Genomic DNA, 25,869 nt, shown 5'->3' on the forward strand with positions numbered 1-25,869 from the left:
AATAAGCAAAAATAGCCAACAAGTTAGTCAACATAATTCAAATGCTAAAAAGAGATAACATGGAACAACTTGAAAAACGTTATCAATGATTCTAACTATGAGGTCAAAACCACATTGTATATTTATGGGCAATTCTCACAAAACCAAGAATACATTTTTGTTCCTAATATTTCAAGTGGTTCCAAGTCATCTCTTATCAATAGAAACACAATAAAATGGATAAAAGATGCCATAAAACACATTTCTTAATTTGTACCAAAAACCAATATTTATTTATACATGTATGACGATAGCTACAGCCAACATAATTGTTAAAACAGTATTTTCAGTTTTTTGTGCTACATATAATTATAGTTTACGGCAAGACTGAAGAATGTCAATAGAGTTGATCACAAGCATACCTACAGACCACTTGACATGTGACGTCATTGCCCGGCAGTATGCGCACAAATTATGGCAATTTCTATATTGTTCTTTGCCCTGGAGTGTGCATACGCATCATAGTTTGCTCAGGGCATGTGCATTTTAAATCGCCCACCACATTTCATATAGTACAAGCAAGCCATTGAACTGTGTAGCGGTTCATTCAAGCATATCGATAGACCAGTCCCTCACCTTTGTTGATAAACAATGTCAAGTGGTCTATAAAGATACCCAATTCAAAGATAACACACATTGGATATATTTCAAACACTATGGATATATAAATTTTATCAAAGGTCATTTGGGCTATATGTTACATTACCTGGCCATATATCATTTACAAATGTATATATCGTTATGAATACGGCAGACGGCCGAATCCGGATTCGGCTTTTGGTAAATTAATTTTACGCATGCATTACTTTTGAATTAGAGAACAAGGGATCAATGCTGTACATAATAGAGGGCAGCATATCAATTTTTTAACGGAGATCAGATGATAACAGCATAATAAGTAATCAAAAGAGGGCGGCATACAGGGTTAGCTGACGATGCATCGCAGTACGGTCACCGACGGTAACCGTTAAAAAATCGATATGCTGCCCTCTATAGGTATAGCATTGATCCCTTGTTCTCTAATTCAAATGTAATGCATGCGTAAAATGAATTTACCAAAAGCCGAATCCGGATTCGGCCGTCTGCCGTATTCATAACGATATGAATGCATCATTCTTTAAAATTTCCCTATTGAAAACCTACAGGTACCGAGGTACAGTATTCTAAAAGACGTCCACAATTTTCTTGATGCATGATACAAAAATGCCTAACATAACTTTTTCCCTTGCTATTATGAGCAAGGTCACAACCAAGGGTGCACTGAAAGGCCACAAATTATAAACCAAAATAATTCGACCAACAGTAAATTTCTAGTTCTCTATATAAACTGGCCTCAAAAAGAAACTCTGTGTCAGTGCATTTTGCTGTAGTGTCATTTGGACAACTGCTTGGTTACTGACATGTGTTTAGAGTAGAGTATTGAAGTTATCCCGTGTGTAGTTTTTGTTCATGTACAGGCGAATAATTAGAACCCAACAAAAGAAATCTGTTGGGATGTGAATTTTGGTCCAGGAAGGTGTTCCATGTCAGTGCATTTTGCTGTTGTGTCAGTTGGACAACTGCTTGGTTACTGACATGTGTTTAGAGTAGAGTATTGAAGTAATCCTGTGTGCAATTTTTGTTAATTTTTATGGAGAGGATTTTAAGATATGACCTTGTGAAAAATTATAAGTTTCTTTTTGAGGCCAGTTTATTATATGTAAAATGACATACCCCTCAAAAATGTATTTGAAAACATGCACCTCTGTTAAAATAACGCTGGTTATGGACCCGACTTTCATGGTTTTTTTCACTAATCTTGGCAACTTACACATTACACTACTACATACAGTGTATTATCAATTAACACAATTTACTATTTACATGAGCAACTAAGTTTTTTTTATATACATGAAATACCATAGGATATCTTTGTCAAGAAACACTTTCTTTTATCAACTTTGACATTTTCTTAGATATTTGCGTTCTTTTCTACTTTAAATTGATGAAGTGTTTGCAAAAATTACTCATTGAGAACATGAAAAAATAAGTTTTAAGCCCTTGAACTCATTCCACTAAATTTCGCCTACATTGCCGTTAAACTTGGCTATCAAAACTAATAATATGAATCACTATTTCACTATAACCACCCAACATCTTAATTCATTATACATAGTAGCAAACTATCTCCATATACTCGGGTCTACCGGCAAACCTACGAGCTGAAAATAACATTGTTTTATGCTTTGGCAAAGACATTTTACCTTTGACCAACAGAATATAGTAATTATCAGTAAAGTCCAACAAACATAACTATTTATACCAAATATTAGTTGAATATGGTACATACATGTAATGTACAAATTAATCGTAAGCAAAAATATTTACCTTGTAATACCATGACTACATGTTTCATTTTTAACTATATACAGCTACATTGTATAACACTGGAAAATATCATGATTTCTGACTGAAACAAATTTCGAGGCACATACCATTCTATACCAATTGCATTGATCAGAATGATTGAACAGATCAAAATCTTACATGGGGAAATTTTCAAATAACTGGAGTAGACAAGGGACAATTTGGTCATCTTTTTCTATGCATACCATGCAAGCCGAATGTATATTGATCTTTCGATCGACCATCGATGCTTGGTCGATCCTTAACAGTTATGAAATCAATTAATTGACCATTATTAATTGTATTAAGGGGGTACTACACTACACCCCTGCGAATTTTGTGCCTATTTTTGCATTTTCTCAAAATTATAGCGCATTGGTGACAAGTAAGATATGTATATTATAGGGGCAAGGACTACAACTACTGCACTGGAAATTTTATTTCACAGACAACAGTTGTGGAGTTACAGTCAAAAATGAGGGAAAACCAATATTTGATCAATAAATCAATAACTACTTGCCTTGAGTTGCTGAATTTTTTGTGCAGTAGTTGTAGTCCTTGCCCCTATAATAAACATATCTTACTTGTCACCAATGCGCTTATAGTTTTTGAGAAAATGCAAAAATAGGCACAAATTGGCCAGGGTGTAGTACCCCTTAACATATGAATCTTAGTATGTATTGATATTGATCAATACCAATTTAGCATTAATTCTCATTAATTAGTTGTTACTTCATTAATAACAAGCATCGAAGCAGCATCGATGGTCAATCCAACAAATTTGTTTCTGGTGCCTTAGGGATGCTACAAAACCTACAGGTTGAAGCTGGGTTCCTCCCCTTAACCCTAACCCGCCTGAATACTACAAAATACTACTTGATATATGCGCTGTTCGTGCATGCATCCCACGTGGTGTGATGACGCAATCGCCCTAAGTGATATATAGGCACGGTTTCAGCTGGCCAGCGAAGCCCAAGACCCGTGGCAAAGTGTCGCCGACCGAGTGCTTGGCATGCGAGGGGTCTCGGTTCAATCCCACCCAGAGCAAACAACTTCTTTCCTTCTTTTCTCTCTTTATTCTTTCCTTCTTTCCCTTCCCGTCACCGAAAAGCCCTTAGGGGGTTAGGGTTAATAAAGTGGGGGTAGGCAACAGATAGGGCAACACAGACCAAATCCCTTTCCCCCCTCAAATTATATGTTGGTAGAATAATGCGCTGAGGTGACATCAGAATTCCAAGTCGGACTCAGTACAGAACAATTTCGGTGAGTAAAATGCATTCTTTCGTTAACATCAATATTAACATTTCAGCATCAAAATTCAATTACAAAATATCATTAACCACGGAGTAAATGAAATGTATGAAATAACAAAACAATACCTATAAAAATACCATGTACCATATGAACCTGGCCTGCAACTGGATAATCCAAGCTGACTTGTCATTGATGATCATTGGAGTGCAGCTACACCTAGCTATGGTCCTTATCACTTTAAGGTACTCGGCTCAACAACCACTCCTCTGATTTCCACACATCGCTATAGCAACAATAAAAGTGGTATCCAGAAAAGATGATGTTAGTTTACATATGGCTAATTACAGGCAACATATTGCAAAAAAGTTTACAATTAATGTAGACAAATAAAATTTCCACTCATTGTTTAGATAGTTTTGTCAATCATGTCCGGTGAAGCACTTTGGATCAGAAAGAGGGTCACTGAAACTATCACCCGTGAAAAAGGCATAATATATTCTTTAATTACATGTATGATTTGCTGTAAAGAACTGTGCTCACGAGGAATGAGAAATTTTGCGGGAAAGTCTTTGGATCATCGCATTAATGAAGAAGTCACCGACCTGGGTGACAAAACTATCTAAACAGTGAGTAGAAATTGGATTTGTCTACATAAATTGTAAACTTAACGACTTTTTACAATCCTGATGAATCAAGTCCAAAACATATTGCAAACTTATGAATAAAATAACTTAGTTTTATGGTTTGTTCGGATTATAATTGACAAAAATATTTGGTTTATGTTACTGTGTGTGTAAATACTACCAACTTACACTTGCCTAAATTCACAGAAGCACACGCCAGTCATGCATTACGCAATGCAAACTAGCATCAGTACTCTGTGTGTATGCCATTCTATAACAATACGCAATGTTATAATTCTCATTTTTGTCGCCAATTATAAGCTGAACAAACTTGAGCAGAATATATCTTACCAATGCTACATAATTAAACAACAAACATTTTATTTAAAACATTTTTCATAAATTTATTTTGCATGAGAACACAGATCATTAAAATCATCTAGGTTTGATTTCTGAAAGACACACAAAAAATTGCCAAGTCTCCAGACCCATCCCAAGCTTGGGCTGGATTTGTCTCAGAAGAGCGCACATGTAGCTTTTAAAGTTAAGTTCACCATCTAGCGCATTTCTTTTTTTTTTTTTTGATGTTTTGGCAAAAAAAATAAAAATAAAAAATTTGTAAATGGAATAAAAAATTAATATTACCATTTCAAGCATAGCCTTTTAGAACAGCAAAATAAAGTACATGCCACTTAGGGGTTTCCATTTGCTTCCAAAACAAACCCTGTTTTAGCACTTGATCCAAAAAACAAAAGCACATTCAGCATAATGTAACATTTCTTTTCTCTGTATTACGCATGACAGAGTTCACTTGATTGGAATAACTTTGACAGTTGTACAACTGCAATAAAAATCTTATATCAAAATCTGTCTGAAACTTGAATTACTCACCTTATCTTGGGTATTTACAAATTTAAGCCAACTTACCTTGGATAGCAAAATTTCCTTTCTCTTTCTTAGAACAGATACGTTTTCAAACAACATCATTTTTTACTTTTACTATCCACGACTAGATTGTCTTTGTAAGCAATCTCCATCAAATAATGTTTTGTACAGTGCAAAACAATCAGTGTTCCATTATAAAGAATTATCAACAATACTATCGCTAAAGATTATAAGTATACATTGTACAAGTCATGTCTCCTATACCGTGTCGTCAATATGTGCTGGTACAATTATGATCAAAGTTTCAAATGGCAGCTCCAGAGCAAATATACTAATACATTTTGGAATGATGGGATCATCATCTTACAATATTAAGATTTAGAGATTTTGCTTCCAAGACACGACCAGTTTTCAACTTGTACATTTCTCATCTTCTCTGCTACAAGTCTTTTGTTACCAGGTTAAAGGTCAAATGGGTACAACTAAACAAAGTTAAGAGACTTTCATCCATAGATTTAAATATGTAAGTAAATTTGTGTTTGGATCTGCTACTTGAATTTGTATCATGAAATCGTGATTGTCGTCGCCTCACAAGAACCAATGTTTGTCAGTGTCTAGTAAGCAATAAGTACACAATTTTATATATACATGTACATAGGTAGGTACCCTATTCATATTTTCTCCTGTATAAATGGATGTTTCAAAGCTTCACTGATGGATATCCTCTTGGACGGATCCAGCATAAGGCACTTGTCCAGCAGGTCTTTTAGTTGGGTCACCTTACGCATCTGGTTCTCGGGTAGACGTTGGTAGCCGATCAGATCCGCCATCAGATCCTTGGACGGGTTGATCACAGACATGATGGTGACCTTTTCCTGGTTGTCAGAAGGGGGAAAAAGAAAAGTTGTTAACATCAATTGTTGATGAGTATTGACCCTTTGCACGGATCCGTCATCTTGTTACCAAAATGAGGTTCTCCCTGCAATTGCATGAGCTGAAAGTGCATGAGCTGAAAGTGCATTTTTGTTATTTGCACTCTTCAAGGAATTGGTCAGAAGACTTGGCAAACCATACCCGATATTTAATGCATGCGTTTGAAAGGTGTACACACACACAACTTGCAATTGTGGGTAGAACCCCATTTTGAGATGACTGTGTAAAAGGTCAATATGAGTACTCTCTTTGGTTTGAAATAGAAGGCCAAGAAAAACAAATTGTCTTGGAAATCTGCTTTCTCAGTCCTATCTGATCAGCTCATTTTTTGTACCTTTTAATCTTTAAAAAAAAAAGTTCGCTACTTATTATCAAAACTCAAGCACACTCCAATTCCATGTAGCACAGATCTTACAGAAACAAAATGTAGCACATTCCATGCAGAATGCCATTTTTACTGTTCTATATGTGACCCGATTTAGTCCCCTCAGGCTAATTTTGGCAGATACAGAACTGAGATTTAGCCAGAAATAGGTTTGGGTTATACTTAGCCATAGTTAAAAATATTGTAACTTTGCAACCAAATCAGTTACAAACATGGGGTTTGGACTGATAGAATGGGAATTTGTTACTTTTTAAAAACCTGATAATATCTCAATTTTGAAAAAACATGACTTCAGCCTGAGAGGAATGGATCAGTCTTTTTGTTCCACTTAATTTTAGAAATCACCAGGAAAACAGAATAAATCACAAAATATCTATATTTATTTTAGAAGCAACATACACACACACACAAACCTATAATTGGCAAGTCGAGGTGGTCGCAGAGAGCGCAGCACGCTCTTGTTTGTCAGCATTATCATGTAGCTGCACATGAGTGCAATAGCCTTTTTGCTAAAAATAGCAAAAATTGTAATTGGCCAATCAAATGACAAGAATCTTTATGATTAACATCCTGAAGACAAACATCCTGAAGACAAACAGATTCTATGTTCCACCAAGTTTCCAAGAACTGACTGATTGGTCTTTATTCTTGCATTGTATTTGGCATATTATTCAATTACAGCAAATCATGTGATGAATCCATGGATAAATGAGATTATTTAAGGTTTTTCTTTCATGACCCAATTTAACTGGAGAATCCTTAAGGGCTGGAATATGAGCGTTTGGACAGTATTTATTTTGGGACATTAGAGCACATCAGACATATCGAATTGCATTCTGAATACGAAGAATGTCATTCTGATATCAAATAATTTTGATTTTTGAAATTAGCAATTTAATACACATTTTATGGCAAATCATTAAAATTTATATTTTTGATATTTAACAGTACTTGAAGTAAACTTTATAAATCTGATGATTTATACTTAAAGTGTATGCAGGTGGGATGAAAAGCCGACGATCAATTGAACATTTTGACCTTTCGTATTGAAGATATGGATTTTTTTCCCAAAACACCAAAAAAAATTAGGTCTTTTGGGAAAAAATCCATGTCTTCAATATGAAAGGTCAAAATTTTCAATTGACCGTCGGCTTTTCCTCCCTGCTACATACACTTTAAGAATATATCATTAGATTTATATAATTTACTTCGAGGACTGTTATATATCAAAAATTTGAAAAATATCAAATTTTTATAATTTGTCATAAAATTTGTATTATATTGTGATTTAAAAAATGAAAATTATTTGATATCAGAAAGACATGCTTCAGTATTCAGAATGCAATTCGATAGGTCTGAGGTGCTCTCATGTCCCACAAAAAATACTGTCGAAACGCAATAAACGCTCATTTTGGATCCCTTAACTCCATGGGCACTACAGAACTCATCAGAGTAACCGATCAAAAATAGAGCTTTTTAGATCTCACAGTAATTTTAAACTTAGCCCTACTGACTATTCTTACCATATCTCTGAGTGGCTTAATGCATGATACCCACTCTTTATAACCAACTCAGATAGGTCTTGAGACCAATAATATGGCCAGTATAATTGCACATGGTCTCAACATGATGAAATTAACTTTGCACAATGGAGTATAAATGAACGCTTAGCTTTACCACATGATTACATTATCTGAAAACAGAACATTTTTATGAATTAGGTGGTATGAAATACTACAGACCACTAGGGACATTTTTTGAATATGTTAACATAGTTTATCGCTTTTCTACCCATTTTCTGATCAACAGACATTGATTAGAAGTTGATTTTAGGCCCTTCTTCCACCTAAACTATGCGTTTATGTGCACTTCCGTTAATTTGCGTTCATATATATATGTCACTGAAAAGTATGGATTCCTCACCATTTAACAGTTGGTTCCTGTATAAAGGTATAGGGAGAGTTGTTGAATATTTAATAAATAGTTGGTTGTTGACTTTTACTAGTCCCAATTCAGTTAAGTGTATCCAAAAAACATCATTTATTGGTGCGTTTCTCAGAACTGGCATTAACAATAATATCTGAAGTTGACAAACTGTATCATATTTTTAAAAAGTACATGCTATAAAAGCAAATTTGATGCCAGTTTCAAAGCTTAAAATGTCTTAATCATTATATACACACCTATAAAATTTGGACAAATTCCGGGATTTCTAGAAATGAGTAAGAAAATTATTGACCACTTACCCTCTCTGTGACCTTGTCTACCTCGATGAACTTAAAGTTGCAGTTGGAGTCAAAATGGCTGTCTTTGAGCATGCCTTTCCTGATGATCCTATTGGGTATCTTCCCTTTAGTATCCATGAACAGTTTCAACATGTGGTTATTGGTCTTGCCGGGGAAGAGGATTTTGCCTGTGTAGAGTTCATAGATGGTACAGGCGGTACTCCATAGGTCTATGCCGTAGTCGTACGGGACGCCAATAACTGGGGAGGTAATCATGAAATGATTAGGCATTCATATTTCATGTTATTGGTGGTAACTATAACGTATTTCAATTCATAATGGAACTCAGCGTACAAAAAACTGCATCCCAAATTTCAAAATATCCAGGACAAGAATACACAATCACTCAAAACTTTCAAAATATTAACAAATGTCTTGAAATTCTCAGTGCCCTATTCTTTTATACAGGAAGGAAATTATGAAAATTCCAAGTCACTAAAAGCTTCAAAAAGTAGAATTATGGAATATAAACTTTCAACTGCAGCAAAGTAAAGCAAAAGTTATTTGATTCCAAAGGTTTTGACATTTCAAAATGAGTCTGTTCTAACAGCAGAGGCAAACACACTGCATATGCCTGATTTTTACATACATTAATTTTTTCATTATTGGCAACTTGGATATATCGATTTTCTTTTCAGAAAGTTAAATCGGCGATATCAAAATCATTGGATAGTCAATTTATTGATTATGATTGTTATATTGACAGTCCTTACCAATTTCTGGAGCACGGTAGAAACGACTGACTAGATATGGAGTGATGTCTGCATCTGCCACATGACTTGCTGAGCCAAAATCACACAGCTTTAGAATTGTCTTGGATTCATTCACCTGAAAGGGAACAGTATTGATTTCAAAATGTGCTCACAAAGGAAAAGCATCAACAATGACAACAACAAAAACATCAATAATGACAACATCAACAACCAACGATGACTACAACATCAACAATGACACCAATAACTATACTGTCTTTCAGAAAAGAATGACACCATCTTGCTCTGCATGATCGATGTGAGCGTGTTAATATTAAAGCGACATATGGTGGGCTTTGTGTTCCCTTCATGAGGGCCGCTTTGCGTTCAGCAACCCTTTGATGCGTAATCGGCCAATCACAACCCTACTTACATGTTTACACTCTTAAAATGTAAGCAAGTGCCGTTCTTCTCTGCCAGTAAGTGTAGAATGTGTTTACAAAACATAAACCAAGCTGTGTCATCAGCAACAAACCAACCTATGTTGTATAGCAATTTCAGTGGAACATTTTCAGTGGTACAGAGCCATCAATAAGGCCAAAAAAAAAAATTGTTGTGTTGCCCTCAACCGCCCGACCCTAAATCCTGGAAAATCAGGGGAGCAATTTTTTTTTTTTTTTTTTTTTTTTTTGAACGATGATTTTTACAGATTTGTTCAAAAAAATCAAAGTTTTTCACTTTAAATTAATATTTTATTGAGAGACTAGTCTTTAATTGATGTCTAACAGGTATCCAGAAGTCAAAATTGACAAATGTCTCCTAATTGAAGAAGTATTATTTAATATTTGAGGGGATTTTTAAAAACTGAAGGTTTAAAAAACCAAAAAACAAAAAAAATCTAAATCCGACCGTCCTACCCAACTTTCCCATTTTCCCACTTGAGGGCAACACAACAATTTTTTTTGGGCCTAATACGTGCATATGACCAATGTGTGGGAAGACTAAATATTGAAAGCAGGCATGCATTGCTTGAATAAAAATAGACATAACCCCACAAAACATGACATTTTGATTTCATTATTATCACTAATATATTGAGGAAACCTTACCAAAATATTATCTGGCTTGATATCAGCATGTAGGATATTAGCCCTTCTGAGTAGTTTTAATGATAAGAACATCTGTTGGGTGTAGGATCTGACAGCCTTGATGTGCAAGCCAACGTCTTTGCCGTAACGCTTCAAAACTTCACGTAAATTCATGCTGAAGAATAAAGAATCGTATCAAAATCTATATACAATCATATTAATTTCTAGTAAATAACGACAGAAAATTGACAGTCATGATAACTTAATAACCAATACCATTTCTAAATAATTGTAAGAATCAATATCTTTAGTACTTCAATTATGCTATAATTAATCAAGACCTTCTGCAAATAAATGATCATACACAAGATTTGACTAGAATGCATTTTAAACTCTTTAATAGATAATTGCGTGCTTTGAATGCATCAATATCTCAGCGTGCCTTCATTATTGAGTCCAATTTTTCTCAATAGGTGATACACATTTATTAATCTATATATACGCCCCGGCAAAAAATGCTACGAGGTGGAAATAATTGAACTGTTTCCATTTTCCCTCTAGTGTCGATTCACAATCTCTAGGTGCCATGTTTACATTGGATTGCTTGGACAAAAAATACTGCCCTCTATTTTTAGGGGGTTGGTCATTTTACAGGGAAATCTCTCTTTTTATGATTATTGATCTTGTTTTTTTGCTTTTAAAAATTGTGTTTTTTGCCGGGCCTATTTATATACAATATTACTATAAGTTTTCAACAATAATGCCAATTTAAAGCACCAATCCTATCAAGCAGAGCTGTGTGAGTATGGAAGAAAAGCATGTTAGACCTTACCTGAGTGGTTCAAAAACTAAACAGAGATGGTTTCTGTGAAAGAAATGTCTGAATAGTCTAACACAGTGAAATTTGTCATCTCGATCGGCATCGTTAAGACGCTTGAGGTACTCCAGTTCCTTCAAACCTGTCTTGTGCCTGTTGGAAGAAAGAAACACGCAGACAGTTAATTTAGAATGCATCAGAATTTACAACTTCTCAGAGAACATCATTATCCTTGAACTACTTTTCTTTTGATGAAGACATGGCTGAATAATTCAAAATCCTGATGTCTATATAAATTCAGGATGGGTAGTGCCAGGTGTCATCGAAATGTGTTGGCTAAAGATAATGAAACCTACCCTAATTTGATTGAATATTCAAAGCCCTTGGTTGGGAATTCACATACCACTCATTCGGGCGATCAGTAGCAGTAACATTGGTAAAATTTCAATCCAGTACTTCAACCCGAGATTTTTTGGTAATCCTTAATTTTGTGTTTTTATGTCAACATCTCCAAATTTATGTCGCCATATATCAGGACATTTGTCCTGTCGGCATAATACTATAACAACACTATCTATAGATACAATTTTTCACCCTGAAACAGCAGCCTCGGCGCATTGAGTCAGCTGTTTCACAACCTCCCTTTGCAATATGGGTGGGTAAACAGGTTCTAGGTAGGACTTTTATGTACAAAATCACATCATGGCCAAGAATCTCCAACAGATTCCAATTCCTGGATGAAACAAAACTGTTTACACCAACTCCCAAATATCTGGGCTGTGCAGCTACTGTAATACTTACATGAGTTCATTGTTCCTAATAATTTTGATAGCGACATCATGTTGAGCCCGGGCACTGTCCCTGGCTCTCACCACATTACTGAATACACCGTGTCCTGTATAGCCGTAGACGGCATAACGCTTGTCCAAAGTCTCACCAATACGAACACCTGTGTACAAGAAAATACACATGTAAAAACTAATAAATCACTTTTTTCAAACTCCAGTATTTTCATGATACATAACTATTCCAAATTTGATGGTTGAAGTGGCTGTACAAAAACACACACCCACACACAAACACAGCCTGGTCTTACTAATGTCCTTGTTTCTGCACGTTATTGCTTTATTCAGGGTGGCCAAACTTTAAATTTGGGCCAACCCACCATAGTAATTTACTATTTTATGCATTATGGTACATAATACATAAATTTTGATTCTGAAACAGATTTGGCTGAAAATTAATATTTTCTACAATCCATGGATTTACAGCTTGTTCACTTCCCAAATATTTTGGTCTTACTGTATAAATACCACAAGCCCCCTCTAAAGTTTTTTGATTAGCCTTTATACCATACCGGTGGTTTAGCTATGTGTTGCCCAAGTCTGTGCCTATCTTGATCAATGGGAGCTCTATGGGTGTTAGATTTAGTTGGATTGTGGTGCTCCTCTCTCATTCCTGAACAAGGAGCAAAATTGGAGGGAGTACAGATCTTGGGAGACGATTACTGGTTGTCACTTCTGTCACAATGAGGACAAATGGCATCATGGCGGCCTTTCCAGATATTTTTAAATGTTGTCTTGCAAGTGTTGTTTATAGAGGCCGTAGAACTAGACCATGCTTTTTATGGCATTTGTTGGCCGAACCTCTTGTGTTCATCACCAGAGTACAACCATAACCCTAACTCCTTATTACCTTAGCCTAACTTTAGACCTGATCTAAACAATGAGGTAAAACAAAGAGTACCCACTTCACCATGTTTGTTTTCACTCTTGGAGTGCAAAATAGTGCACCTAAACTTCATTAATTAGCTCTTTTCGCGACGCGACGCCATTAAATGCGCATAGACCTTTGACCGCGAAGTTGGTGAAGTACAGCATGTCTGGCAATGCCGACTCAACCAGAACCAGAACCAGAACCAGAACCTCCGGATTATTTTGCCCTGGTGCATAATGATTAATCCAGAGGTACACTAAACTATTGTTGTTTAGACCAGGTTTAAAGTTAGACCTGGTCAAATTTGTTTCGTGCATACGGGGCCCTAGAGTTTTGCTGGCATTGCCCCCCCCCCCTGCTTGACTGGACATGGTCACGGTTAAGGAATTAATTTATTGCACCACAATACAAGTTAGACTTACGATAGTATCCCTCTGCATCATCCCAGTTATCAGTCAGGTTGGGATTCTCGTGGGTGGTCTGACCCAAACCTTCTCGCACAGTTGGACTCTGCAAAGAGGAAACAAGAAAGCAGTGCTGTAGAGTAAGCTTTAATATACATGTGCGTTCCCCACTTATCTGCCACATCAAATTACTCAGATTATCTAGTGTATCCCATGCACAACATGTGGGAAACGGTGGTGTACCGACTGAAAAAGGGAGAAACTTTCCCAAAATATACACCCAAAAATGCAATGCTCATCTTTTTGGGCCAATTTTAGTTTCCACCGATTAACACCACTTTAAAAACAAAAATGATCATGAATTGAAGGCAAGGTTTTATAAGAAAAAATTAAACAAGGTCGCATGTCAGAAGGTGGTCCATTTTGCGTTACAGGCCACAAACTTACCAACAAATTATTTTTTGATATTTTAAAGGTTTTGACCCTTTTTATTAATCAACATGACTTTTGAAGAAAAAATATGTTCCGTTTTTGCGAAAACGGACAGTTTCCGCCTAATTAATGTACATGATTGCACATCATTGAAATAGAATGTTTGGAATATTTTGTATCAGAATATGTTCCAAACATGATTTTGAACATCTTGGAGTCAATAAATGACTCTTTCAATAAAAGGTGCATAAAAAGTATGTCAAATTAATTAATTATTTTTTTTAATTTTTAAGGACAACTTGTTAACACTTCAAAGCGTCCAAGTATGGCAAAATGCTGTTTTTTTCAAATTCGATATTAGAAAACAATAGAATACATAAGGAATTACAAGTGCATTCCATGCAAATTAGCGTACCACTTTACAAGTCCTGATACTGAAAATGTTTAAATGTTTCAGAACAATACTCTGATGTGTTACTCACAATTAAATACTTAAAACAGCTCCTTATTATGTATTGTTTAAAAGATATTCATTGCAAAACATGTCTGGGTATGACAAAAAAAAATATTCCCATTCACTCAGCACACTCAACCTCCTCCTGACCCACCTGCTCCTGACCCACCTGCTCCTCCACCCCCGCAATTTCAAATGTAAACTGCTGCCATTTTTTTGTTTAAACTTCTGTTTCATTGATATTTTCCACAATTTTTACCCATCCTTCAGCTTTAAAATGAGACCTCGCCTAGCTCTATAGGACACAGGGTTGTTGCAGTATAACATTTTTCATTTCGCCCCATTTAGAAAAATGTAACACCTCCACCTTTTTAGGGTACGAACTTGTGACATGCGACCACAAAACTTCAGGAGAACAGTAAATCACAAAGCTAATCCCTACTACTTACACTATATTTATCACCAAACATGTCAACTTCGCTGAACATATCCATTCCATTTTTAGCAGAGCCTGTTACAATGGAAAAGAACATACAAATAAAATTAGTAAAGTACTTCATATGAAAGCCATATTGTAACATTTGCTGAGGACGCCCTCAATATTTTTCAAAATTATGTTTTTTACCCGATTGTAATGTACTTTATGAAATTAACATACCAGTACCCTTTAGGTGCTGTAGTTTTGTCAAAATCTGAGGTTCTGAATAAAGCGTAGGAACCGATGCTTAATTATTACGATGGAAATATTAGTCAAACGCATACGCGATGTTCATAACACAGTACGTACATGGCGTGCGGGACAGTCATACACACATTAAAGAACCATACCGTAGCATGACCAATATCAATAGCTGCGATATTGACAAGGCAGAACTAACAACGCATTCGACATGTAGTTCAGTGACTTGACAACAGCAGATCGCGTCAGCAACCAATCAGTGACAAGTTCGTTTTTACAGTAAATATGCATTGTACATAGTCAAGTACGCTTTTGTCAAAAGGTTTACAGCAAATTTATTCATTAACGCTTCACTTGCCTTTTTCTTTCTCTTTTTGCTCCGTTTTCTCCTCATCAATCTCCTCTCTTCCTCCACTTTCCTCCGCTGCTTTCTCTGGTTCTCTTCCTGGTTTACTAGCCTCAGTTGCTACCTGAGTGACCCTTTCTGCTACTTGCTCATCTCTTGTTACCTTGTCTGGTAGTACTTCTTCTCGCCTCCTCTTGTCTGGTACTTCTTCTCTCCTCCTCTTCCTAGGTTTCCTGTCCTCCTCATCCTCGCTGTCACTATCACTGTCCGACGATGAGGAGGAGGAGGAAGATGACGAGGATGATTCGCTACTGTCACTGCTTGATTTTCTACTGAGAGGTGAGCTGTTGGCAGTGGATCTTCTTGCCTCCTGTTCCTCAGCTTTGTCCTCCACTTCTTCACCAGCTTTCTCTTTTTCTTCTTCCTCTTCTGGTTTAAATATCGGCGACTGTGGGGCTGAGTTTGCTGCGGATTGTTCTGGAGTTGCTGGGGCGCTCTCAGCTTTCAATTTCTGCATGTGGAAGCAAGGACAGAATCACAAAAGCTGATTGTAAATTACATTTACATGTTATGACTAGCTTGTATACCGTTTTGATGCAATTGATTATATCGGAACAAAATATATTCCATCAAAAAAAGCCACATGGAAGGGTTCCGGACATAAAGGCGATAAGCACAGCAGCAAAATTCAGTATACCGGTACATTATCTACAATTACTGTGTAGGTCTGCATAGGTCAAGAACTGTACTTTGATCTGTAAATGGTACTTGCACTAACATCTCGGACATGCTTATTACTTACAGCATGACCTTTGAACTTGATGTCATATTTTAAATATAATATAGGTTAATGAACTGCATCATTTGGAATTGTAATCATTACATCATCTCGTTGTTGTTTACCTGGAGCATAGATCACGGGGGAATGGGTGCAGAACCACCACCCTTGGTATCTGACCAAATTTACCTCGTATTTGGCCACATTGGCCTATGCAGTGCCATTTTGTTCCACTTTTGCACCATCTCACCATTTCAGCTTCAATATGCAAAAATAATCACTCACATTTGTACCATAAACTTATTGTCACCTAAAGGTGCTGGATTCACTATACTTCAAGAAACTTTTCCCAACCATATCCCCTCCCTCATGTCAAAAAGAAATCAATGCCACTGACCTGGAGCAATGCTTCTCTCTGTTTACGCCTTCTTTCAATCAGAGCTTCCTCATCTTCCTCTTCATCAATTTCATAATCGGCAAGCCTGCAAATAGATAGAGAGAAAACATAAACAACTGACACCAAGTATTCAATCAAGCAGAATGACAAAATGTAATGTAACATACAGATGAAAACATGTTTGAATTTTATGGAGTTTTTTTTTTTATTGAGCAGTTCTTCTGGGGTAAACCAAAGCTGTCTGGTTATCAAATTAATCAGTGACAAGTTTACCTCTGAATTTGACTGTAATTGATGTTTTAATGTTATTGCATCAATTAGCATCTGTCAAATTCAGAGATAACCTTGTCACTGATTAATTTGATAACCAGGCAGGTTTAGTTCACCCCAGAAAAACAGCTGCTCTGGTAGGGCTTCCTCTTTAAAGAAACATGGAAGTTGTCACATTTACTTACGCTGGCTGCTCTGGGTAAAGATTAAAACTTGTTCATCCTATCAACCCATGGAACAAAATATTGTTATCTAATGAAAGTTATCCTTTCTCAGTAACCAATAATCTATTAAACTGGCTTGAGAATGTTCTTTCATCAAAAACACTGAATTTTGAAAATACTTAGCCGAAGGCTATGTCCCAAGCCAAAGGTGATGCGTTCACAGGGGTTGGGGGCTCTTGGCGTAGTTCAGGAGGCAGCATACCCTCGTAATTTTGACAATTTATTTGCTATCATCTGGTATTTCAAGGCAATTTTAGTACTTGCAAAATATGTTGATTACTATGCAAAAAGGACAATTCACATTACATTTCCCACTTTATTTCACACAGATTCCTCCCAATCCTATTCCTAAATTATCAAGCCAAAGTTTATAAAGAATCTAAACTGTATCAGAAGATGGCATATAGACTGATATAACTTGACTGCGTCACACTCACATAGAGTAACCACATAAATGAGAGCCAAATGAGACTGGGAAAAATCCCTTATGAAATAGTGTAATTCTCAGCTGAGGATACCCAAACAGTGTTCGATTTTCATCAATTTTTTGTGTAGCAAAAATTGCTACTCACTTTCAGATTTGAGTAGCAATTCCAAAATTTTGAGTAGCAGTTTGTTTTCACCATATTTTATCGATTTTTTTGTATACTTGTCTTCTCACATGCCGGTACTATGCTTAAAAAATCGACAAAAATCAAACACTGCATCGGTACCATCTTTAGACCCCTATTGGAAAAGAGAAAGGCCTCACCTTCTGGGAAAATCCACCTTATTCTGCATTGCCCTTCCGATCCATGCATCTGATAGATGATCATGTTTTGAAATTGCAATAATAATTACCACATACTCCACCCATGCATGGGAAACTGTAACATTAGTTAAGCTTAATATTACTGGGTCATTTTGTCATTTGGAAGGAAATTTACTAGATGATGTGAAACTTTACCATATGCACGGTTAACATAGTAAAGAGGCAACGTCCCGGGGCAACGTTATGCAATTGCAGTGTTGCAGAACGAATGTGGTTCAAAATTCGGCACCTAAACTTCCTAAGCTGATTATCATGTGCCCTTTCTAGACGCAAATTTTTCCTTCAGTATTCAGAAAAATCCTACATTTTTGAGTAGAGGAAACTCACTTATTTACTAGCTGAAGCATTAAAATAATGTGAGGAACCTATGAAATCCTAAAAATCTTGTGTAATTTTGGAAGATTGTCACCAAGGACACAAGATATTTCCGTCTCACCACTGAACTATACACCCATATAAACATTGCTACTTCTATGACGTCATAAATGAATATGCATGTTTTTTTGTTATCTGGTAATATATGGAAGTGTATAACACAACACGTCATGAAAAAAAAATTTGCATACAAGGGAGGATACTGTATTTAGTTTAATGGCGTAAACAGCACGATCTGGGGGCTTTTGGGTCATATTTTTGTGGATGATTTTCTTGGAAATGAAATTTATGGAAACATTTTTGACTTCGACAAATGTTAACTTGCAAATAATGGTATATCAGCGTGGTTCACGGTCGCAAGTAGGCATTTTCCCCCGATTTTTTTTGGATCGCTTTTTTTGCTACTGGTCTGTGTAGTTGAGTAGCAGTTTGTAAACAAGAGCACCAATGGCGCTGTGGCTCTGCGCTTTTTGGTGACAGTGAAAGTAATTGTTCTTGGAGTCGCATGGGCAACAAGTGAAATCATTTGAGTATGTGACAGATCACATTCCCCCAACAGGTACATCTGGTAGGTTGGTAGCCAGTGTCCGAAATAAGGAAAATATGGACGTTGTCCCGAGGACAACGAAAGCATAAATTCTGCTTGTCCTCAAAACATTTTGGTTGTCCCCAAAATGTGTCATATTAAAGAGGTAAAATATAGTGGTTGTCTAGAGGATAAGTTCATATCTCAATATGGTTGTCCCCAGTGATTTTTGGGCAAGAGGACAAGAGGATAAGTGCTTATTTCGAACACTGTTGGTAGCTATCTCATTTGCAGAGCATACAATGATACATCAATCAATTTAGGGAATTAGCGACATGGATCGAAACGGGTGGAAATGAGTCCAAATGGGCCAAAACACATCAAAATATAATTATATACAGGCGAGTAGGCCTATGTCAAGAATAGTGTTAGTCTGAATAAGGCTTTGGCTCTAAATGGTGACTGTACCACCAAGTTTCATGACAGTTAATACTAATTTGACCTCAGATGACCCTGGTGACTCTGAAATGACATTCCCAAAATTTGACTCTAAAAAGTGACTATACCTAACAAGTTTCATGCCCATCCGTCAGTTTTTACTAATTTGACCTCAGATGACCCCTGGTGACCCCAAAATGACCTTCCAAAAATTTGACTCCAAATGTTGACTGTACCCACCAAGTTTCAAGCCCATAAGACAGTTCTGACTAATTTGACCTCAGATGACCCCTGGTGACCCAGATATGACCTTCCCAAAATTTTGGCTATAAATGTTGGCTGTATCCACCTATTTAAGCCCATATGACAGTTTTTACTAATTTGACCTCAGATGACCTCAAAATGACCTTCCAAAAAGTTGGCTCTAAATGTTGATTGTACCCACCAAGTTTCATGCCTGTCCGACCGTTTTTACTCATTTGACTTTAGATGACCCTTGTTGACCCTAAAATGACCTTCCAAAAAGTTGGCTCTAAATGTTGACTTACCCACCAAGTTTCATGCCTGTCCGAGAGTTTATACTACATTGACCTCAGATGACCCCTGTTGACCCCCCGAAATGTCTTTCCAAAAATTTGACTCCCAAATGTTGACGATACCCACCTAGCTTCACACCCATTGACAGTTTTTACTTATTTGACCTCAAGATGACCCCTGGTGACCCTGAAATGACCTTTCCAAAATTTGGCTATAAATGTTGACTGTATCCACCAATGTTCATGCCCATACAACAGTTTTTACTAATTTGACCTCAGATGACCTCTGGTGACCCCGAAATGACTTTCCAAAAATTTGCCTTTAAATGTTGACTATACCCACCAAGTTTCATGCCCATCCAACACTTTTTACTCATTTGACCTCAGATGACCCCTGGTGACCCCAAAATGACCTTCCAAAAATATGACTCAAATATTGACTGTACCTGCCATGCCCGTCCAACACTTTTTATTAATTTGACCTCAGATGACCTGTTGACCCCGAAATGACCTTCCAAAAATTTGGCTCTACTGTATATATTGACTGTACCCACCAAATTTCATGCCCGCCCAAAAGTTTTTACTAATTTGACCTCGTGTGACCTCTGGTGACCCTAAAATGACCTTCTAAAAATTTGGCTCTAAATGTTGACTGTACCTACCAAGTTTCATGCCCATAGGACAGTTTTTTCTAATTTGACCTCAGATGCCCTCTGGTGCCCCGAAATGACCTTCCAAAAATTTGGCTCTAAATGTTGACTGTACCCACCAAGTTTCTAATTCTTGCCATGACAATTTTACTAATTTGACCTCAAATGACCTCGGGTGACCTTGACCCACTTGCCAAAACAAACTTGTTCTGTCTCGGGTCAAGATGCACCCACCCACCAAGTTTGAGGAACACGCGACCCTAGTCTCCGAAAAAATAAGAATTTGCTCACCGATAGCTTCACATTCTACATTGCATTCAAAATCTAGTCGGATTTGCTGAAGAATGACACCGTGTAATGGAAGTTCAGAAGTAAACACAGCCGATCACAACAGGCGATTGCATCAAAAATGTTGCTAAAATTACATTTCACTCTTCGGCAAAAAAAGGCAAATCTTGCTCAAAAGATGCAGTTGACTCATCGAAATAACTTTCATCCAAATTTCAACATTAACAGAATGAACCTCCGGTGCAAACTGCAAAAAATTGCACTGTCGTCTGCCTGAAAAACGATAACAAAGCACTCTAGCATGGAATGCGTAAGAACGTGTACAAATTCGAAACTAGCCTGAGGTACTCACACCTCCGTCACTACGATTTCCACTGTCCTTCTACGTACGAAGGTCTGAGACTTCTGAGCATATCTGGTCCAGGGTACACATAAAATACCACTTTTTCTCATAAATACACTTCCGACCATTCCTCACGATGTGACTTAAACAAAACATATTTGGTGCATGTTCATAAATTTTGAGCACATTTGATGATGTAAAAGACCAGACTTGTGACTGTTATCGTCGCCGTGTTTTGAATTCTTCCTATAAATAGATGCCGTCAGTGTGACGTCATCACCGCGACGTGACTTCACGGTGCCCCGTTTTTACGTACGTATGGCATTCAGGGCCCTAGTGAGGAAGGAACAGGGCCATGATGTTTGAGGCTAATTCGAAAGTAGAGTTCTGGAGTAAACTGACAGACAGATAGATGTTGCGTAATGTGGGCATAATTTATTCAATATTATATTATTATTACTTGTCTTTGGGCATTATTTTTATGTTTGAGAAAATATTTGGGCCATCGTAATTATCTATTTTTTGTTGTTGAAAAGCCAGTTGAAAAAGGATGTTTGGTTTGGTGATTGAATTCACTCAGTGGCTAGTAGTAATACTATGACTTTACCATGTTTACGTCCGGGTTTACGTACATGTACATGTACCCATGATGTACCAGTGCTATGTAGTCCATGAGTGCATCATGTGCATGAGCATATGCCATGATGATGACTGAGTGGTTTCCGACTTTGAAAGTTGCATCGATCGTAGAGGTAGTACTGCTCCTACTCCTAGTCTCCCAGACACCTTGCGATCTCTCTTTGGGATATTTTTACCAAATAGAGTAACAATCTGTCCTTTGACATATTTAATTTCATTTGTTTTAACCATGTTTACGACTTAATATCGTGGTGCAATTTCGCCGGCGACATCTGTCATGTGTGTTCATGTGGCCGTGGGGGCAGACATCTTGGTTGTTTGTTGACTTGTTCCACTGCCAAAGACTGTTCATTACGATGTCTGTGATTGGTTCATTTTGGGGCTAATTTCTAAGGACAGCACTGATTGGATAATTACGCATTACATCATTGGGAGATAACCGCGTTACCGAAAAAGCAAAAATTTGCACTTGCGCAAGGAAAATAGTCCACTAGGAAATTCATTTTGTTCCGATTTATTCAAGATTCGACAATTTTCATGACTATTTTTTTGATATTCCTTAACTATTTCTTTATTTATATTGAAAAGAAATAGTTAAGAAAAGTTAAGAAAGTCAAAATAACTTTTGAATCTGAACCTGAGAGTACTAAAATCTAATAAGACATTTTAATGAGCTCCATTTCTTTAATTAAGACATTTTAATGTTAAACTTCCGTTGGTTTGCGCCATTGTCACGTAAGGTTAAATTATACAGACCAAAATAATCTCTAGCACACTGGGGAACCAAGTAATAACTTTCGTTATGGTGGCTTTTTAACCAAAAATCACATTTTCTCAACTGAATTTCAACTCTATCGAGTGCAATCGATGAAAAAATAATTTAGCAAAACTTAGAAACCAATTTGAAAACCTAAAGCCAAGCACAAAAAATTCCTTAGCATAAAAACCAACACTGTATTGTGTAACCCTACGGTTCTGATGACGATGACTCCTAAGCTTCGCTGGAGCCAAAAATGACTCGCATTTTGCGATGCGAATCCAGGTAAATCGAACACTGTACCCAAATCTGTGCACTGTACTTACTCTTCATCAGAAGATGATTCCTTGTTAAGTGCCAAACCCTCAGAAAGACTTCCTTTAAACTTGTCCTCGGGCGGAGTTCTACTCCTCCTTCTCCTCCTCCTTGGAGACCTACTCCTATTTCTATGCCCCATCATCCTACCACCTCGGCGGAATGGTGGCGAGTGGCGGCAGGCGATTAGGCGATCTGTTGCGTAGTCTATCTGGTGATCGCCTAGATAGAGGCCTATTCGGGAGGCGCTTCTACCAACATCCCGAGATGCAGGACCGCGCTGACCACCAGAGGGGCTTGGACGGCGTAAACTTTCCAGTGTGATGACTTTCCTGTCAAAAAAATTACGATAACAAATTTGTAAGCTAATAAATATAACTTTTGTACAAATATCTTGTAGCAGTCCTATTTTCACTTTACACAGGAATATTTTAAGGAATGCTGGCAATTGGCGATGGCGATTTGTTGGATACATGTAGTTAATCTAGTGATCGCCTAAATAGAGGCCTACTTTTTTGTCCAGTTCAGGTAAGGTGCATGATTTAGGGCTTGTTCATCAAGAGCCCACAAAATTTTGAATTATTGAAGAAAAAAGACATTTTCTGGTGTGTTTTTTTCAAGCTTTCCATCTAATTGTGTAATTCTTGCGAAAGTCTAATAAGCCCAAATAATTTGCTTGACCAAGTTTACAATGACAGCTTTTTGGCGTGCCCGTAACATGAGTAATTTTGAAACATCTAAACCGTTTTGTAATTTTGTATGTGTACAAAAGTTCTGAAAGCCGTCACTAAAGACTCACTATCAACATGGTCAAGCTAACTATTTCAGCAATTTTGTATAAAAGACATACATGTACAATTGCATTACTGATTACAGGCTAGAGGTTTAAATTTCCCTTTTTAATCCAAGTCTTTGGGGTTGCACAAACTTTGTCGGCCCGTAGGTTGCCCATGTCTGACATATAATAGTGACAGTGTTTTACTTGTGATCTTGCTGATTAGAGATAGAACCATATAAATATAATCAACTTACTTGATTTTGCCTTTATCTCTGTCACCTTCAGTCTTCCTTTCAGGTCTACCAGCATCAGGACTCCTGGGACGTCTTGACCTGTGAGGTGACCTTGAGCGACTTCTATTTCTCCTAGATAAACTTCTGTCTTTGGTGGCTTTCTTTACATCAATAATTTCTGGACTATCTGCTCTACTAACCCTTGATCCAGGAGACCTGCTCCTGGCCGTTCCTTTATGACGATCACGACTTCTGCTTCGACTGCTTCGTGAACGGATATGTCTTCGTCTGGAAGTCCTATCATCGGCACTTCGTTTACTCGATTTACTGGAATGTGAGTTTATGATCTCTATATCGGGTTCAACTTTTTTGGGGACAGGCTTTGGAGCTGCTTCTCCATCACTGTCAAGCAATATAACCTCTTCATCAGATCCGGCATAGCCTTTGCTAATCAGGCTCATACCAGATTGTAATTTCAGTTCACCTTCATCTTCTAAACCTAAATCGTGGGCAAGTTCTTTCTGCAGAAGCTCCTTCTGTTTTTCCAATTCCATAAGATTGAAGTCGTCTTCCAAAGGAAGCGAAATGTCCGATTCCTCATCCTCCTCTCTTGGGACCTCCATAGGAGGCAATGGAGGAAGTCTGTATGGTGGAAGGGAAGGTAGGGAAGGCGGTGGAGAAGGAGGTAAAGGAGGTGGAGGTGGTTGAGAGTGTGAAGGAGGTTGTGTAGCAGGAGTTGCGGTTGAGGCTGCTGGTGCTGCTGCTGATGAAGATGAACTCTTGTGTTTCTTGTGTTTTTTATGCCGATGCTTGTGTCTGTGTTTATGGGATTCATCTTTGTCTGAAGAATGCTTGTGATGTTTGCTTTTTTTACTATGGTGATGTCGGTGATGACGGTGGCGCTTTTTCTTTTTACTATGTTTCTTTTTGCTCTGGCTCTCCTCTCCTTTCTCGGTGCTAATGTTTGCATCAGGTTTTGTGCTGGATGCAGTTCCTGTAAAAAATTAAAACTCCAATGCTTCAATAGAATCATCTGAATCACTAGGCCTGCATATTGAAAAAAAAATTAAACTGATCTGTTAGTTTCACGCATGGGAAAGGTCATTTTAGAGATGTTTCACTGCTAACACACAGTGTCTTAAATTGGAAAAATCATCCTTATTCAACCCAAATTGACTCCATCCACTTCACTTGAGTGCCCTCTTGAGTGAAGTACTTCTTCCTATTGTGACTGTATTGACTAATCCAACATTCAAGTGCATTCATCCAACTTTGAGCTTATTTTGGTCTTACTTTGAGCTTATTTTGGTCCTTCTTTTGAGTGTTTTCTATTGTCAGCCAAACCTAATTCCCCATTCAACCAGGGTATTAAAAGAAGTATGATTTTTCCAATTTAAGACATTTAGAGTATCTTTCAAGCTAGCTTGTAACAACCTAAGCCTTGTTAATGTTAAACATGTTGTTGCAGAAACAGAGTTTGAGATTAGTTTATAGACACAGTGTATATTGTAGTCTCACAAGATATCATTTGTCTCTTCAGCTGCAAGCTTGACGATGCCACTGGCTATCCACACAAAGCTTATGTGAGGATGGAGTGACACATGACACACCAGAAGAAACTGGATTTTTGTCATGCATCATAAATTGAGGGCAAAACATGTTACCTGAACTTCACTTCAACAACCTGTATGACTTTATCACCTTAAACATTGGCATCAAATCAATGTTGATAAAACGTTGAGGCTTGAGGAGGGTAGGTAATGGTAGTAGTTAAGGGTAGGAGTGAGTCCCGGGAATTTGAGTCCCGCCCGAGAATCCTATTACCCTGGCAGAGTGTATTTTAGATTCGGACTAGAGTAGCGGCATGTCAGTCAGACCACAATCACACATGCCTCATTGCCGCTGAAGGAATTTCATAAGAAGCTACCAGGAACCATATTACATATGGTTCCTGGTAGCCCAATTGAAACCAGCCAGTCCACCTAATTATTTATTTTAATATGAGCCCAGCACATGACCAGATTCGACATCATCGGAAAAAGCCCGATTTGAAAACAAACTTTTATGAAGATCCGGAAAGTGCCATGCGCACAC

General features: G+C 37.3%; 1 protein-coding gene across 1 annotated transcript; it reads right to left on the reverse strand.

Moving 5' to 3' along the window:
- Positions 1-3,082: 3,082 nt before the first annotated feature.
- Positions 3,083-24,776, reverse strand: LOC140172745 (uncharacterized; the record flags this gene model as incomplete). The annotated part of the gene is made up of 13 exons (XM_072195875.1): positions 3,083-3,961; positions 5,853-6,061; positions 8,751-8,989; positions 9,503-9,617; positions 10,591-10,744; positions 11,402-11,539; positions 12,188-12,335; positions 13,525-13,612; positions 14,842-14,903; positions 15,430-15,928; positions 16,593-16,677; positions 22,776-23,096; positions 23,797-24,776. Coding segments are annotated over 12 exons (3,033 nt in total), but the record flags the coding sequence as incomplete, so codon positions are not given.
- Between the last annotated feature and the right edge of the window lie 1,093 nt (positions 24,777-25,869).

The sequence above is a fragment of the Amphiura filiformis genome, chromosome 16 (assembly GCF_039555335.1).
Source record: "Amphiura filiformis chromosome 16, Afil_fr2py, whole genome shotgun sequence".
NCBI lineage: Eukaryota > Metazoa > Echinodermata > Ophiuroidea > Amphilepidida > Amphiuridae > Amphiura > Amphiura filiformis.